The sequence below is a fragment of the Ursus americanus genome, chromosome 15 (genome assembly GCF_024610735.1).
Source record: "Ursus americanus isolate L20-20 chromosome 15, mUrsAme1.1.p, whole genome shotgun sequence".
Classification (NCBI taxonomy): Eukaryota; Metazoa; Chordata; class Mammalia; order Carnivora; family Ursidae; genus Ursus; species Ursus americanus.
The window spans coordinates 57,008,225-57,025,686 of NC_142141.1; the positions used below are offsets into that span (position 1 = coordinate 57,008,225).

At 48.8% G+C, this 17,462-nt stretch overlaps 1 protein-coding gene across 1 annotated transcript; it reads right to left on the reverse strand.

Annotated features, from left to right (window-relative positions):
* Positions 1 to 4,030: 4,030 nt before the first annotated feature.
* CCT5 (chaperonin containing TCP1 subunit 5) lies at positions 4,031 to 17,404 on the reverse strand. The gene is made up of 11 exons (XM_045787137.2): positions 17,230 to 17,404; positions 14,557 to 14,617; positions 13,683 to 13,847; positions 12,109 to 12,307; positions 10,305 to 10,497; positions 10,081 to 10,230; positions 7,684 to 7,803; positions 6,848 to 7,033; positions 6,116 to 6,253; positions 5,356 to 5,536; positions 4,031 to 4,309 (listed from the first exon to the last, which is right to left on the reverse strand). The coding sequence occupies exons 1-11, from the start codon at positions 17,332 to 17,334 to the stop codon at positions 4,182 to 4,184; spliced, it is 1,626 nt and encodes a 541-aa protein (XP_045643093.1). The 5' UTR covers positions 17,335 to 17,404; the 3' UTR covers positions 4,031 to 4,181.
* Between the last annotated feature and the right edge of the window lie 58 nt (positions 17,405 to 17,462).

Genomic DNA, 17,462 nt, shown 5'->3' on the forward strand with positions numbered 1-17,462 from the left:
TTAGAAATCACTCATGCGTTCACGTGGGAGGTGTACAGGGTCAAGTTTCAGGTTTTAGATTTTAATTACTTTATATTAAATCTCACAAACAGCTCAGCTCCTCAGGAGCCCCAGCCCCATGCCAGGCATTCAGCGGCCGCACATGGCCAGGAGGAGCCGTATGGGGCAGAGCCAGTCTGCGCCAGGAAGGGCTCTTCCTTCTCGCTGTGCCCTGCTGACTTCCCATGAACCCTAGGCTGGACAGCGGACACTCCCACCGGCCCCTCTGAGTCTGCACATCCAGAAGGGCCACCTTGCTCCCCCCGCAACGCAGGCCTGGGCCCTGCAGGATGTGCCCTCCATCAGGTGGGACCATGGCAGGGCCTTTTTCACCCCCATGTGCCATGGCCAACTTGAGCCATTTCCCATCAATCCTAGGCCTCTGGGAGGGAAACCCACACACTTCTATTCTGGAAGACAGGAATGAGAAGGGTCCCTGTGGCATCAAGGATCCACACCCACCCCTTTGTTTCTTCCACGGCTGGGCTTGCGGAGTCCCACGACTGATCGTTTTTGTTCTGTGAGAGCGGAGGGGTGACAAGATGGGTCCCTCTGGAGAGGGAGAGAAAAAGGGAGCAGTGATGTGGGCCTCACCCAGGCAGGGAAATGGAGAGGAGAGGAGGGATTCCAGAGCGTTTAGAAGAGTCCTGGGAGGAGACAGTGAACTGTCTGAGGCCTGCTTAGAGATGATGCAGGTTAGGGAGAGAAGCTTAGAGATGATGCAGGTTAGGGAGAGAAGCAGGGCTGTGGGGACAAGTTTGGTTTGGGTAAAGTCTGGAAGATCCGGTTTTCTTGAGCTAAAAATACTCCAACTAATAGTGGCTCGACTAACAGTGGCTGAGAGAATAACACTGAAGTCTCATCCACAACACTCCCAATTGGGTCCCAGAGTGGTTCAGGGCCCGGATGATGTCAGGACATGGACGGGTGCCTGCCATTCTGGGCCCTCTCATGGGCATGGCTGCAGGCCTCCTCCTTCACAGAACACCAGCCAGGGCAGGAAGGGAGGCCAGCGGCTATTTTGTTAGGGAGGGAACTCTTTCCCAAGACTCCCCCACCCTTAATCTGGGACTCCCAGCTTCCAGAACGGTGAGAAAGCAATGTTTAAGCCACCATCTATGGTGTTTTTGTTCTAGAAGCCTGAACTAAGCCGGTTATCTACTAAAGTTTCAGGCTCACTGTATCATTCTTGAGAAGTATGACTAGTTCAAAGGTCTTTCTTTCAATTAACAGTGGTGTTCCGGGGTAAGGGGGCTAGTTCGGCGTGCACGACCACCGTGCCGGCTACAAGGACCCGCTCTACACGCTTTGTCATGGAACGTTAGAAAGCTGTGGGCTCCAGGCTGGGAGCTAAGATTCTGTGTTCGCGTTGATTCAGCAAGGCCCTCCTTTAGGGAAAGCGGCTTTTTTCTTCTTGTGCGGTGCTCAGTGACTACTGTTAACAAGGGAAAAGGCAAATAAGCTCTTAATATGACCTCACGGCCCTTTGAGACGGCCCAGGCCCCTCAGGCTGGGACCACACTTGAAACCACTGCCAGGATCTGTGTAAAACATTTACAAGGGCCCTTAGGACACCACGAATGCTTCACACACCTTCCCTCCTGCGGTCACCTCCTCCCTGCTTTGGCCGACCTTGAACACATTCTCTAGGCAGCCGTCCCTCTCTGCCACACTCTTCTGGAGTTTTCGATGTGACCTCTGTCGTGCAAGCCGCACCCAAAATGGAGCAGCACAGGTCCATGCCTACAAATATCTATCATCTCATTACTACCGACCCCCCTCCCCCCGGCCCCAACTCCTGATCCTTCAGCGGAGCCGGATGACCTCTCAGCCCTTCCAGAAGCAACTGTACTTTCCAGTGGTTGCTTATAATGAAAGACCAGGCCATTTAGTGGACATCGAATCAATCCAGCTAGTGTCAGAGTTGGGAACCAGCTGGAAAGTGCCACCAGCGGTCTGGCCTGGGGGTCCCGTGTCTTGTCACCCTTGCTGTCCCCGCTGGAGCGCAGGGACTGATCCCCTGCTGGGTGAGCCAGCTCTCTGGGCCCCGGGTGGTGGTCAGGGTTAGGAAAGCCGGCCTGGCAGGAAGGCATGTTTGCAGTCTGCTGAAGCGTCAGGTGGAGACCTAACAGCTGAAGGCCGCCCAGCAAGACCCCCAGCACTCCCTGGGGTCGCAGGTCCCAATCTCAGCTACTGAAGACTGGATCTTCTCCATCTGATGGAGACTGGTTCCTTTTGCTCAGTGTCCTAATCCTCATTACAGGGTATGGAAATAAATGTTCTTGTTATAGACAAAAAAAGGGGACACGTAACCTGTCAAGAGATTTGTAACTGGAAAGTAAAAAAGGTCACGTTACCTTGAAGTGGTCCTCACATGAGGCGAAATCAGAAGTTTGTGAAACATCTCTACAGGTCCCGTTCACAGGCCGCGTCGTTCCTCTCAGCCCCCAAACCCGCCAGGAACGTGTGTGAGGTCCGTATTGCAAGGGAGGAGTAGGGTTTAGTGGCTCTTCTCAGGAAATCACAGACCCCTTCAGGCGACACGGTCCAAAGCTAGCTGCTGTGCTGTCTGTAGGCTGGAGTCAGTCCCAGTGAGGTGGGTCTCTGTCTGACTTGACTCCAGACCCAGAGGCTCATAGTACAAATTATAACAGGGCTACTGCACGCCACATTTTGAAATGAAACACACAGGAGGTTCCTCGTGCAGTAAGGTTTTAAGATGTCATCTATTCATCCGATAGCGTGTGCATGCGAGCACGAGTGGGGGCGAGGGGGAGAGGGAGAATAGACCCCAAGCTGAGTGTGGAGCCTGATGCGGGACTTGATCCCAGGACCCCGAGATCATGACCTGAGCCGAGATCGGACACTTAACCGACTGAGCCACCCAGGCGCCCGCATTCAGCTTTCAAAACTGGACCGTCTATTCCACAACGTGCTGCTGGAATCCCAGCACTCACTCCTAAGCCTGCAGGCTGCTTGCTTCGCCAAAGCACCAGTGCAGGCACAGAGAAGAAATGATGACCCGACAGTGAGGACTGATCAGCATCCAGGCTCATCAAAGGCAACCCTGAGACGTCACCGAGGTCAAGGTAGACCACAATATTTCACTTCGTAATTCTGGTTATCTGACTAGTCCCATGAGGAAATCCTCTCCCCCTGGTGGCAAAGAAGTAAACTTATCATGATTCTCCGGAAAAATGCAATCTAGAGAACCATACACAGGGCAAAACGGCGTAGGGGAGGAGGGGCCCCAGGAGTCAGGCCGCCTGGCTTTGACCCAGCTCTACTGCTCACTGGCCAGGAGGCGCAAGCAGGCAATCCAGACTTGCCTGGAAGCTGTGACAGGACACACGTCCCCTCCCAGGGAGGGGAGAGCAGCACTAGGCTAGCTCAGACTCTCAGAATAAGGCCCAGCCTGTGCCAAGGCCACGGTCACTTTAGGAAGGAGACACTGGTCTACCCATGCATGGTAACCACAGGACCCTTCCTTCCACTCAAGCCATTCTAACCTCCCCGTGTTGTCCTGCTGAAAGGAAACCCCGGCGGGGCTCTGAATGGCCCTTCTAAGTTCCTGCAGGTGGTGCAGGACCAGGGCAACGTGATGCCTGGGGGACCACGTGCAGTCTTAGCCTACGCTCGCTCTGCGGTCTCAGCTAGGAGCATGCCAGTCAGCCCGCGGTCTCGTGGTTTCCCACACTCCCCTCCGACGGGTCACTCCATCTACTCGGACGGGCAGGGCTGAGCTGCGTTCATTGGATCAAGCCCACAGACCGTTACATCTTGAGAACAAACTCTGCTGAAGCTGTTCAAAGTACCCACAGATTAAAAAAAGAGATCTACTCAAACCCCGTCATTAAGGCCCGTTTGACTGGTACAGTGTTTCCTGAAGAGAAGGTAGCAGTGGCTTGAAGAGAGCGCTTTCATGGAACGGTACAAAAGCCTGTGAGATGGCACCCCCACAACCGAGTGTCTTTGAACGATAGAACCACGGTTACCAAACAGCTCTTTTTATTGACCGCTACAGCATCCACAGTGTCTGAAAAAGGACACAGTAATAAATAACTGCCGATGCGTCACAAGACATCCCTTTATTCAGTCATAGCCGCGGGTCTTACTACTACATCTGATTCTCCATTTTTTCCTTACTCTTCGGATTCTCCGGGCTTCCGGATGTCATCAATCTTCAAAATCATTCTAACCATTTGTGTTGCAAGAGAGATCTGTTGCTTCTTGCCAATCAAAGTTTCTATGACGTGTTGCTGCTTCATATCTGAAAAATACGAACAGATTATCCTAAATATGTTTCGTATTAATAACTTGCTCTCATTTATAGAATCACAGTAAACTTAAAAATACAAATCTGGAAGAAGCCCCCAGTCCCAGTTTCATTTTCAGAGGAACAGGATTTCATCACTCCCGCGGACACTCTGAACTTAAATGTGGGTGCCAGAAAGCTGTGGGTGGAGGGGACCTCTCTCCATCGACAAGCTCAGGTGCTGGGCGACTAGCTAAAGTCTTTCAGAGACATCTCACCCACGAAGTATTCACTATAACATAATTTAGTAATCCCAAAGTAAGTGAAAAAATCGGACTATACCTGAAATGTAAAATAATTCCAAGCCCAAGAATTATAAATGTCGAAAGAACCAGTCATTCAAGTTAAAAACAAATTTAAATATTTGTCTGACAAAGAGTCGATGCTGTTATTGAAATCTGCTGGCTGTGAACATGAAAACCACAGCACAGCTGTCACTCCAAGTAAAAGCACAAATCCTTGGATTCTGTGGTTGGGGAGGACTGCGGGACTCTGGACACGGCCCATTTGTACAGGAAACCTGAGCGCCACCGTTCCAACAAGCTTCTGCTAGGTCAGCCTGTAAACCCCAGCAACTACATCACCCAGGGACACACTCTGGAATTTGTGGACACAACCCCAGAATAAGCGGACAGCAAAAAGTCCCTTTCAGAGCTGCTTCCCAGGACACCCAGAACCTCCCTGACAGACACCTCTGTAAAAACGCAAGAGGGGAATGATTTTCTAAAACTAGAGATTGAAATGGAAGTCATCTTCAGTATAGAACAGCAGATTGTATCTTACCATTATTAAAATCAATGCCATGTTGCTAGGAGCAGCAGTCTAAGCAACTCCTAAGGTAATCAAATGGAACTTTCTAAAACTCGGGGCCGGATTATCTCTAGCGTGTAAGTGTTTAAAGATACGATAAGCTTACGCCATGCACGACACACTGTGCAGCCAGCATGAAATCAATCGCTTTCAACCCATTGCAGCCCCTCCAAGTGGCGACCGCTCCTCACCATTTGTACCCTTGTGTAAACAGTCAATCCCAAGAGCGGGGTTCATCTCCTTCACTTGTCTGGCTCGGACTTCGGTCATAGTCTGGATGGGATTCATGCCGCTGTTTTCAGAAAGAGCCATGGGGATGACCTCCAGCGCATCAGCAAAAGCCCGCATGGCATACTGCTCCAAGGTCGGGCACTGGAAGGGGACAGGGCTATAGTTAGCGTGCTTGGCAGAAAGGAAAAAAACCCCAAAACCCAAAAAACCAAGGCTGCAATTTGGAAATGTAAATAAATTGCATACTTTGAAAACCTAACTGATGAAGAATTCCAAGAAAAGGCGGTCTTATTTTAATCTACCAGAATATGTAAACGTCACTACAAAGGGAAGAAAAGGTATACATCTGAGACAAGTCTCAAATCAGCTCTTACTACTTCATTTTTTTTAAACTATTTTTTTTTAAAAGATTTTATTTTTTGACCGAGAGAGAGAGAGAGAGAGAGAGAGAGAGAGAGAGAGAACAAGCAGGGGGAGTGGCAGGCAGAGGGAGAGGAAGCAGCAGGCTTCCCGCCGAGCATGGAGCCTGACACAGGACTCGATCCCAGGACCCTGGGATCACGACCTGAGCCAAAGGCAGATGCTTCAGGGGTTCTGGACACCTGCACCTGAACACGTGCGCGAGGATCACAGCAGACGCTGGTTACCCGCGGCTACCATGCTCCGTCCGCAGCAACACTGCCGTACCCACCGGGGTCAGAAACGCTGCGTGGGCTTTACCTTGTCCGCCTCTTGGCTCACTGCCAGGGCACAGGCTATCTCGGCGGCGCCTCCACCGTACACCACACGGTTGTCACGGATGAGGTTCCGGATGACACACAGCGCGTCGTGAAGGGATCGTTTTGCTTCCTCGATGATCTGGGAAACAGCTTTGCCTAAGTTACCGTTATCACAATACCTGTTTGAGAGTCAGCTACCTGCACACTGATTTAATCTAGGTGTTGGCTGGGTACTGGAAATACTAACTCCCCTAATAAGCTGTTTTGGTTAAGAACAAATGGAGAGAACATGCCAGTACATTCGTTACCAGAAGTTTCTACCTTTACCCTCCCTTTCTTCTCTGTAACGTAGTTAGAACCACGCAGAGGCAGGCAGGGACTCTTTCTGGGACCCATGACCAAGGCGAGGGATCAAAAAGTCCAAAACTGACCAAGAAAAACCTCCTGAGTCTAACTGATCACGAAGCATTCTCAGGGAAGGGAGAGATTACCAGTGGTTATTTGCTGGGGTCCCCTATTTTCACTAAGAGACTCAAAGACCAGTGTGCCCTGCAGAATTTATGATGGAACATGGTCTTTGATAATTTCACATCCTGGTATATCACAATTTCTTTGAGAAAAATGATTGTTTTTTAAAAAATAGCAATTATATCTCACTTAAATACATTACGGGCAAAGCCAAACCACATTCTAAAAGCAGAAAAAATGCAGGACAAATAAACTGGATTCTTACCATCTTATTTCCTCCTCTGATGAAAATGGTCACAGCCCTGGAGTTCTTACATTGCTCAATGACCAGCATTTTGTCCTTAGTGGTCCCAAAGGAGATCTCTTTTACAAGACCAGCAAAGCCCAGCTTCTCAGAAGTGAGCTCTGAGAACCGTGGGACGATCCGGCCTCCCGTCGCAATGGCGATGAGCTAGGTGGGGTGGGTCAGGAGGAGGAGAGAGACGATGCTGGTGAACACTGAACTTTCTAAATCAGACCACAGATAAGCCAAGCTAGGACCACCTTGTGTATCCAAGTGCTAACCCACACTAGCCCGAAATGTCAAGGTCAACCCAAAAAGCCGTGTCAATCAGTGTGGTTTGAAGGGCTGGTGTCTTGGTCTGGCCCCATCACCCTGCACACTCCCCATAGCTCTTGACTGCCTCTCCAGACTGGATTGAGCTCAGCACAGCAGCCCCTTCCTACCTGGCTGCAGTGAGGACCAGAGGCCATGTATGTCTGGGCACAGACCACATCTGGGACGTCCGGCCATCAGCATGTGGCCGACACAGAAGTGGGTAAGACAGGGCTTCCTGCCTCAGACAGCCAAGTGGGATGACGTATGGAAAGCATTTCTAAAAACCAGAGCACCAGAAATACACAGCTCTGCTGTTCTCATAACAGTATACGTTTTTACAAATAAAAACAAGATTCCAGCACTTTTCTCTCTCCTAGCTCCTCCTCCTCTCATCTACGGAGCCTTGGCACGATGTGGTTACTGAAGGCCAGTGCTATCAAAGCAGCCCCATACCCGCACAGCTCAGCCCCTGCATTCAGAAGTCTCCGCACGGCGCGTCCTACCTCTATTTCAGGTCCTCCTACCCAGCGAACTGCAGGCAGGTTATTCTGGAGAAGTAAATGATTCGCTTCATCGTCGAATCCCCACTGGCAAATAGCTAGGTTTGCCCCTGTTTCTTTAATCTGGGGAAAAAAACGCCACAGTCATATTAATAAAAACGTTCCTCGTGCTCGAAGAAAGATAGGCTACAGTGGGGTTGCATTAAAACAAAGCAGACAAGAGAGAGAGAAGGAACACCCAAGTGTCTACTTTCTGTCAGGCCCAAATTCCAAATAATGAAGAGGTATCAATGGAAATCACCTTTTATTTTTTTGGAAAAATTATTTATTTATTTGAGCGAGAGAAAGTGTGTGCGCAAGTACACACGTAGGGGAGGGGGAGAGGGAGAATCCCAAGTAGACTCCAAGCTCACTGCAGAGCCTGACACCGGGCTCCATCTCACGACCCTGAGATCACGACCCGAGCTGAAATCAAGAGTTGGACGCTCAACTGACTGGGCCCCCCAGGCGCCCCTGGAATCCCCTCAGTTTGTAAACTATGCTTTAAGGATCAGTAATTCATGCTGAACCCCATGGCTACAGCGAAATAAAACGAGGACGTGTCAACAGGCTTAGCACCGCCCCAGTACCCAGGGTGACAGCCGTGTCTCACCACAAACACCCGTAAGGCAAGTTCATTCATGTACGTGTCCAACAGGAACGGCGTCTTTGATACACACTCCTCTCCACTAGCTTTTCTCATTTGCGTGCATGACCCTCCGTGGATTAACAGATGGATTTTGGGCCCACAGAGGTGACTCTTCCTCCCACCCCTGCACTAAGCCACTTGTCCCGAGAAGGCAGCAATGACCAGAACTGTCTGTGCATCCTGCCCTGGGCGGTCACCTGTGGTGGCTGGGCCACGCCTCACATCCACTCTGTCTGCACCCAAGCCTCTTGAATCATCCACCACATGGGCTCTCTGCTTCTAGCCCATGGCCCTCTGGAACTCAGTCTATTAACAGCCCACTTGTTCTTGCACTGCTTCTGGCACATTCCTGCTGTCAACAAACCCTGGCTGTCCCTTGAAATCAATCCGCGTCAGCACCTCTCCTCGAACGGCTACTTTTCCGTCCCATGTGTTCAAAATGGAAGGTGTCCTTCTTGGTCCCCACAACCGACAACAACGTTCCTCTGTGGACAACTCTCATTCTTTAGAACGTTAGCATCTAGTCCTGTCACATTCCTACTATCATTCTTGGCAACCCACACATCTACCAACACCATCTGTCCAACTCCCCTGGCCTCTTAGTTCCTGCCACCTTTTCGCCCAGTGCACCTTGGCTGGCACTCCCACGGCAGCCCTGTAGCCCAGATAATGGGTTTTCGCTTACCAACTCCTGCCAGCATGCTCTAACCTCTCAGCCTTGCTGTTCCCTGCACATGCCAACCACGTTCCTGCCTCAGGACCTTTGCACATGCTGCTTACGCCCACCTTACCTCAACCTGGAATGCTCTTCACCCAGGCACACAGCTCTCACTTTGCTTAGGTCTCTGGCCATATCACCACTTCAGAGAGGCTTTCTCTGACCAGTGTCCTTCACAGAGCCCGTACCCACTTTCCCCTTATTCTGCACCTCAAGAGCCAGAGCCCTGCTTTGCTCCCTGCTCTATCCCAGGTCCCTACAACAGTGCCTGGTATACCGCAGCCAGAGACACGGGTCACACAGGAGTAAATGAATCCAACTACTCCCGTGAAGACAGACGGCAAGATAGCCTCTCGTCTGTTCGCCACGAGAAGTAACGTTCGTGGAGTGCCGATGCTGTAAATTCCCAAGGACAGAGACCTGAAGACGAGCCACTGTCGGGCTTGTGCACATGTAAAATATCAACAGCCAAAGAAAAAGGGTTAAGGTGTTTACAACAGTCTGACTTGAGCAAACAACTGGAATTACTATTAATTACATTCTAGTTTAATTCCAGTTATTCAGTAACTCTCCTCTCTACGAGTTATATTTAGATGTCCCGAACACGTGCTGAGCTGTACTGAAGTTGTCCAAACCTTGAACGTACTAGGTTACAGGTGTCCAGGAAAGCAAGCATTGTAAAATCAAAAGCACAGCTCAAAGTAAGCCAATTCTTTCAGGCACTCCACAAGTTACCACCTTAAGACAAAATCAGCTTGCTTTCCTCCTTAAGCCTTTCTGTGCCCTTTGATTTCTTCTCAGTGTGGACACTTATTACTTTTACAATTTCAAAGTGAAGTAAGGTGGCTCACACCGTTAACACGCCGTCTGGAGCCACACGAGGAAGCATCCGACAGCGCAGGTGAGCGCCAGGAGTTACCTCTCAGGTACAGGTCGACGGCTAACCGCATCCTTTCAGAGGCTAAATTTTACTCACAACTACGGTGGGACTTACTTGCTGAATCATCTCTTCAAACTTCTCCTTTTCGTATTTCTGAAGGGCCTTATAATCTTCTACAGAGGTCACGTCCAGCTTATGCTTGGTCTTCGGTTTGGGTGGTTCAAACGGGCACGTGAGGATTGCAATCTTAGCATTTTCTACTTGCTACGGGGAGAAAGAAACCCTTAGGCTGGTGGCTTTAAGAGCGAAAAAGCTGAAGCTGAAAGGCACGGACTTACTTTTGGCATCTGCGGGTGACTGAAATCCTTGTCCACGATCACTCCCTTAATAAGTTTCGTGTCCTCCAGCCTCCCACCCACTTTGCCTTCCACTTTGATGAGCTCAAAGTCCACGTCTCTGCGCTGCATGTCCGCCACGGTGAGGACGGCATTCACGGCGATCTCGGCCATCTGCCGGTGACAGCTGTTAACCCTGAGGGAAACCCAAGACAGAACTTTCACGTTCACGGACAACTACTCTAACCACAGCAGGACATGGAATACAATGTGGTAACTCAGGGATATTTTATAAAACTAGGGATGTTCTCAGTCTATAGAAAGCAATGCCACTGGAACCCGCACTTTCAACAGTCTGGGGCAGGGCTTCCTAATCCGGGATCCACAGACCCCAGAAAAAACCTAACTGGGATGGGGGAAAAAAATGACATCTTGTCTGAACAAGGTGTGGCACTTAGTGAGGAGTGTGGGGACTTGCCATGACTACGATCTTTGCAGGAATTTCCACCAACATCAGTTACAGACTGGGGTGGGGGGGGCAGTGGCAGTATCTTTTCTGACACCTTTGAACATCTGAACAGATTGCTCAATAAATTTACTTCTGGTTGTAGAAAAACTGCATGGAAATTTAGTACTTGAAACACAGTGCCTGAAATCGAGTCATTTTAGAGAGAAAAGAACCATGAAACTCTAAGTGTTGTTAGTATCCTAACCAGGGGATTTATACTACTTTGCTTTATGCTGAATATATTTGGTCATTATTGGTTGTTTTGAACATCTTCTGTACTAAAGACCTATGTGTGCTTGATTTTATGAAGACCTGCAAATACAGCAAAGTCAACTTATAAAGCCACAACAACGTGAGATTTGTGCATCTGACTACGGGTAACACCTGCCTCCCTGGAGAAGACAGTGCTCTACTTGGGACAGAGGCCGTTTCTCTACCCAGCGAGTTTCAGCACCTGCACAACAGGAGACACCTCGCACAGCACTGTGGTAGAGGCCTTTCCCTGGGGGTAGAGGGAGCAACGATCTCTGTGGCACTCTCCCCGACAGCTGAGTCAAGACTGCCTTCCTTTTTGCTAAACCATCACGCACACAAATTAAAAATTAAAACATTTCTCACACTGATCTTGATTCAAAATAACCAGTGTAATAAACCACCTCAGGGTAGATTTTTATCCCACATCATGGCAAGAGCCAGTAAATCTCTGTTATTGTTCAAATAAGTGTGTCCCTTGGCTGAGACTGCTTTGAGTCTCCAGGGAATAACTGTGTCTTTGAGCCCCCAGACGTGGCAGCAGGCCTGGTAAATAGCAGGCATTATGCAAACACTCAAAACACCCAATGTAACTCAATTTCAAGACGCCCCTCTCACTAAATTAAAATTCTGTACCAGTAACTTGCTTGTCGAATAAATGAAAAGTGGAGCCCCTCCCCCTAAATGGCTTCCTAGCAAAGAAATGGTAGAAGTGTTTTTGAAAATTAACATTCCCCAAGTAGGACCCTTTTCTGCTTGATTTCTAACACAGCCTATCCTACTAAATTAAAGAACAGTTTCTCTTACAAATACTGCGGGAAAAATTTAATACCAAAGCCTGGAACTTCTTTTTCCAACTAAAACAGATGCATGTGGCTATACCTGCATTAAAAACAAAAGCAAACCAAAACAACAACAAAAACAGAGTGCAGTACATGGAACCAGAACGAGGCCAGCAGCGGCCACCAGGGAGGATGTCTTCAGCAACAAGCACACACACTCTGCTTCTCTCCAAGGGCCAACAGCGGCACTCTACTGTAAACGTACACTTTGGAGCCCAGCGTGGTCTTGGCGGTCTGAATCAGGGGCTCAGTGTCCTTCATGTCAACAAGGACACTATCGCTGATCTTGTCCAGGTGCTCGATAGCAATGCGGGCGGCCTGTTCGTAGCCGTCGGCGATCCTGATCGGGTGAATGCCGCGGTCCAGCAGCTGCTCGGCTTCCTCCAGCAGGGCGCCGGCCAGGACTGCAGACAGGATAGTGCGCGACCAGATCAGAAAAACGCTAAAGCTTATGTGATCAATACCGATTAGACGCTACCCTAGAAATAGGAAGGTTCTGGAATTAAGGTAAAAGTATCTTGGGGACAGAGGTATTTTTTTTAATAGAGCCTCTGGGTTTGCTTTTAGCAAAGATCTAACGGCAAGCCCCTTATACATGGGTGTTCAGCTCTCGGCGATGCCCGGAATGTAACTGAAGGATGTAACCTAAAAACATCTTTCTGAGGGCAAAAACCTCTTATGTTTCCCGGGCCAAGAATTTCTTTTCTTTTAGGATTTATTTCATTTCACTTAAAGATTTTATTTACTTATCTGAGAGAGAGAGCACGAGCAGCGAGAGCAGCAGACTCCCCACTGAGCAGGGAGCCTGATGCGGGGCTTGATCCCAATTTTTTTTAAGTCATCTCTACACCCAACACGGGCCTCTGACTCACAATCCCGAGATCAAGAGCTGCATGCTCCACCAAGTGAGCCAGCCAAGTGCCCCTCCCAGGCCAGGGATTTCTATTCAGTAAAATTTGTTGGTGATAAGAGGATTTTAAGAACTTACAATTTATCCTCCCTACCATCTTCCCTCCTTCTTGTGTTTTACGGTCACAAAGAGGAGGAATACTGCTTGTTTTACTACTGCTACACTCCAAGCACATCCATAATACTGCTTGGTACCCGATAAATATTTGTTGAAATGAATTCAAAGCTCAACTGCAGAAAAGGTAACAGTAAAGCTGTTTCCCTCTCCCACCTTCCCCAACTTTTTAAGTATTTCAGACCTTCAGAAAAAGTACAAGAATAGTAAAATAAATAGTTTACCAACACCATTTTACCACATTTGTTTTCTCTACAAATGCACACACGTAATTCTGTTCAACTACGTGACAATTAGTTGCGAAAATCACGCCACCTCAAAGTGAGCAACCAGCCCCAAGTACAAGGGCATTCCCCTACAGCACTATAATGTAACCGTCATGCTCAGGAAACTTAAGGGGGGCACTACTCTGCAATGCGCAATCCACAAATCCTCCGTGTATGCCAAACATCCCTCACAGCTGAAAAAGTAAAACAAAACAAAAAAGCACCCACCCAATCAAGTGTTATGCGTTACAGCTGGCTGCCATTTCTCTTTGGCTCCCTTGACTTAGAACAGTTGTTTAACGCTCCCCAACCCCTTCTTGTTCGTCCGGGAAAAGGACTTTTGGGCCTTGTACTGATCATGTCCTTCAACTTGAATTTGCACGACTGTCTCCTCACACTCTGATTCAGAGTAAACATTCTCGGCGGTGTGTGTGATTCTAACTAACACCTCTGAAACAGGGTGTTAGGAAGGCTATTCTGCTTTCTTACCAACCACCCCTGTGGTCCCATCTCCAATTTCATCATCCTGTGATTTGGACAGCTCCACCATCAGCTTGGCAATCTGGTGATCGACGTCCATCATGCTTAGAATGGTGGCACCGTCATTTGTCACCGTCACGTCACCATCCTTGTCCACCATCATTTTATCAAGTCCTAGAAAGATGGCAATGTTTACAATGGCATTAAGCAAAAGAACAAAACCAAAATCTGTACCAAAGCCTATAAGAAAAACATAGGCCTCTTGACCCAATTCCTAATTACAGAACTTATTATAAAAATTTTACATAAAAGGGTATCTACATGCAGACACTTTCAGGTAAGCAAAACACTGGAAGCAATCCTAAGGGCTAAAGCTGGACAAATGGGAGAAAAAAAGGAGCATACTAAATGTATTATTATTATTTTTTTTAAAGATTTTATTTATTTATTTATGTGACAGAGAGACAGCCAGCGAGAGAGGGAACACAGCAGGGGGAGTGGGAGAGGAAGAAGCAGGCTCCCAGCGGAGGAGCCTGATGTGGGACTCGATCCCGGAACGCCGGGATCACGCCCTGAGCCGAAGGCAGACGCTTTAACGACTGCGCTACCCAGGTGCCCCTAAATGTATTATTAATTATAAAAAGGGACAACTATGACTTGGAAAATGCTAATGAAATGATGTGAAGAGGGAGGAAAAAACCCTGACATAAAACCGTACGCGCCTATGATCACAACCACGTTGAAAGCCCGGAGCACACAGAACGAGTTTGTTAGTGCTGGGGGCCTAAGATGCCCCCGCCCCACATCCCAACTTTATACAAGGGTTGTAGCAACTGTCCATAATTGACAACATTCGTCAAAAAACAGAATGATAGTCTCCTACCATTTGGTCCAAGTGATGTTCTCATTGTATTTGCTACAGCCTTTGCTGCCATGATATGAGACTGAAAAATGAAACAAACAGAAAAAACAAATGTTCAAGTTACATATCATAATAGTTAAAAGCACACAGCTGATAATTGTAAAATCTACTTTTACATAGTTTCTGTTCTCTAGAAGCTTTTCTATTTAAGAGACAACATTCAAGTCTAAGTAAGTGTGGTAACCTTCACAACTACCAGCTTCAGTAGACCATTCTTATGTAAAAGAACAGAACTCAGTGCTTTAACTCACCCATCTATGAGGCAGGTTCTCTTACTTGCCCCATTTTACAGCTGAGAGCAGGGGCAATCTGACCGGACAGGCCGTGCAAGACCACTCTGCAAAGCTAATCTCGCGCAGAGAGTCCAGATGTAAGCATACGACACCTTGAACTATCACCCTATGATACACGGCAGAAACGTACCCTTCTCTTTCATGGTCAAGCTGATACGCGACCTATATGTGAAAAGTCACCCTTGCTTGTCACGTGCCAAGGGTATCAATAAGTAATGGGAACTTGTAAGCATCCTTTCCTGTTTGCACACATAACCGGGCTCATTTTCCCTCCAAATGTTGTTTCCTTTGCTCCCAGTCTTGCTGTCACCAACCTAACCTGGATCCACAGCGCCCTACAGAAATGTAGGGTCTCTTATCTACTCTTATCCTTTAGATTCATCCAACACCAAGCTAAATCATCTGTTTTTCTCAAACACGTTATTTGCCAGTCCACAAACCTTAAATGACTCCGTAGGGCCCCAACACTGAAGTCTGAAGGCTTCAGCGTTTCCTTCAATGCCCTCCACAATCTAAGAGCTAGTTCCCTCCCTGTGACGATGGGCCATACTTTGTTCCCCAAATATGTCCTATGATCCTTGAAACAGCACGGGGCATAAAAGGCGCTCTGCTCATCAAAACCCTGACCACCTTTCAAAGCAGTTCAAACGCACATGTTCTGTGAAGCCCTCCTGGGTCACTCCATCTGGCAGGTAAGAAAAGACAAACTTCGTACATCTGTGAAAATGCTGGTCGTCATTAAAATACAGATTGACGGATTTGTCTGTGTAATGTAATTTTTAAAAGATAATCATCACAGGTAAGCAGTTCTTAATCAGGGAGGATTCTGTCCCTCGGGAGACATCTGGCCATGCCTGCACACATCTTTGGTTGTAATAAATGGGGTGGGGGCTGCTACTGGCATGGACGGAGTGAGTAAAGGCTGGATGCTGCTCATCGTCCTGTACAGGACAGGTCCACACAAGGAAGAATGATCTGGCCCCCCAAATATTAACAATGCCAATGCTGAGAACTCTGGCTCTAGACCACTGGCTTTGGAGTCAACCACAGGTGGGCTCGAATCCTGGCCCCATTCTTTATCGACAAGCTGTACCACCTCTCTGAATCATGGCCCCTCCTGAAGTGACCCCATGTAACCCTCATCCTTAGCTTGAGGGAGCTGTACTACCCTCACTGAGAAATGAGGTTGAGAGACGTTGTGTAAACAGTCAGTGAGAGGACTGTATGCTTTCTTCACTTGTTTAAAATACAAAGACACCAAGCAAACACACCTTAGATCTGGTGATGCCAACTCACTTTTAACAAACCCTAAAGAAGTCCGTGTCCTTTCAAAGCTTCCCCTGCATTTTCTGTCAAAGTCTGTGTTCAGATGACTTTCTCACCTGGACTCCTGTCCCTGGTTTAATTCCCCTGGTGCTTTCTGTTCCCTTTTGTCCACCAGACCCCACTTCCTAAAGTACAGTTCTACCTGAATTATGGTTCTGCTCAAAACCCCCTTACTGGCTCCCCTTCCCAGGGCTAAATCTGGACTGCGAGGCGTTCTAGAGCTTCCACCTTCCAGGGAACTGCTGTTTACTTAAACGAGACTGGGCTCCATCAAAACCATGCTGCTCTTTCCCTCTACAATGTGCCATGCGTTTTCCTGGCCAGCTTTTTGCCTTTGCTGTCCCCTCTCCCCCAAATGCTACCTCTGTCACATTCAAAGCAGTAACCCCATCCCTGATCAAATGCCACCCTCCACCTTTTATCCCCCTCCACAACGGTGATACGCTGCCTCCTATTCCTTGCATTATGATTATGGGTGTCCACCTTCCATTCTGGCAGTGGTATTCTCTTCTCTAGGGGCACACGATTTTCGTTTTTACGACACCACATCCAGTATCGCGCCATGTATAAAGGTGCTAAGAAATTAAATACTTTGTAAACGACTAACCCTCTAACCAGTGACAAAGAAAGGGAGCCTCATCCTTTGGGGGCTATTGCTTGTTTCCTGGCCAAGTAACCCGAGAATACCCTCCCTGCTTCTTCCCGATGGAAACACTGTACTAACGACCAAAGGCTGGAGAAGCCATCGGAGGCGGGCTCACAAGCCTAGGCACTGAACTGCCCCACCCAACGCTAAAGGGCGCCAGCGGCTCTACCCCAACCCCTAAATTGGGATTAGGGGCTTCTACGCCGGCCTCGCCCGAGCTCAAGGAGCGGGGTAGAGGGCCGGAGACGAGACGGGGTCCCCGACCTTTCCGGGGAGCACATGGCGGAACCGCTCCCAGGCTTGCGCAGGCGCACAGCCACGGGCTTCGGCCGCCTCCCCTCATGCCACCGACAGCGTCCGTCCCGTTACCTTGAGAGCCTCAAGTCCCATAAGACGAGATTTGCGATCCTGATCCTTGATGATGAGGAAAGGGCGCCCATATTCGTCGAAGGCGAGGGTCCCGACCGACGCCATGGTGCAGCAGCAGTGGTTACTTTCCCTCAACCGGTGGACACCGCCCCGGAACCGAGAACAAGCCTTCCGCTCGCGGGAGGGCGCAAAGTGCGCGCATGCGCGGTCCGGGTCGCGTGAGACTTATTTTC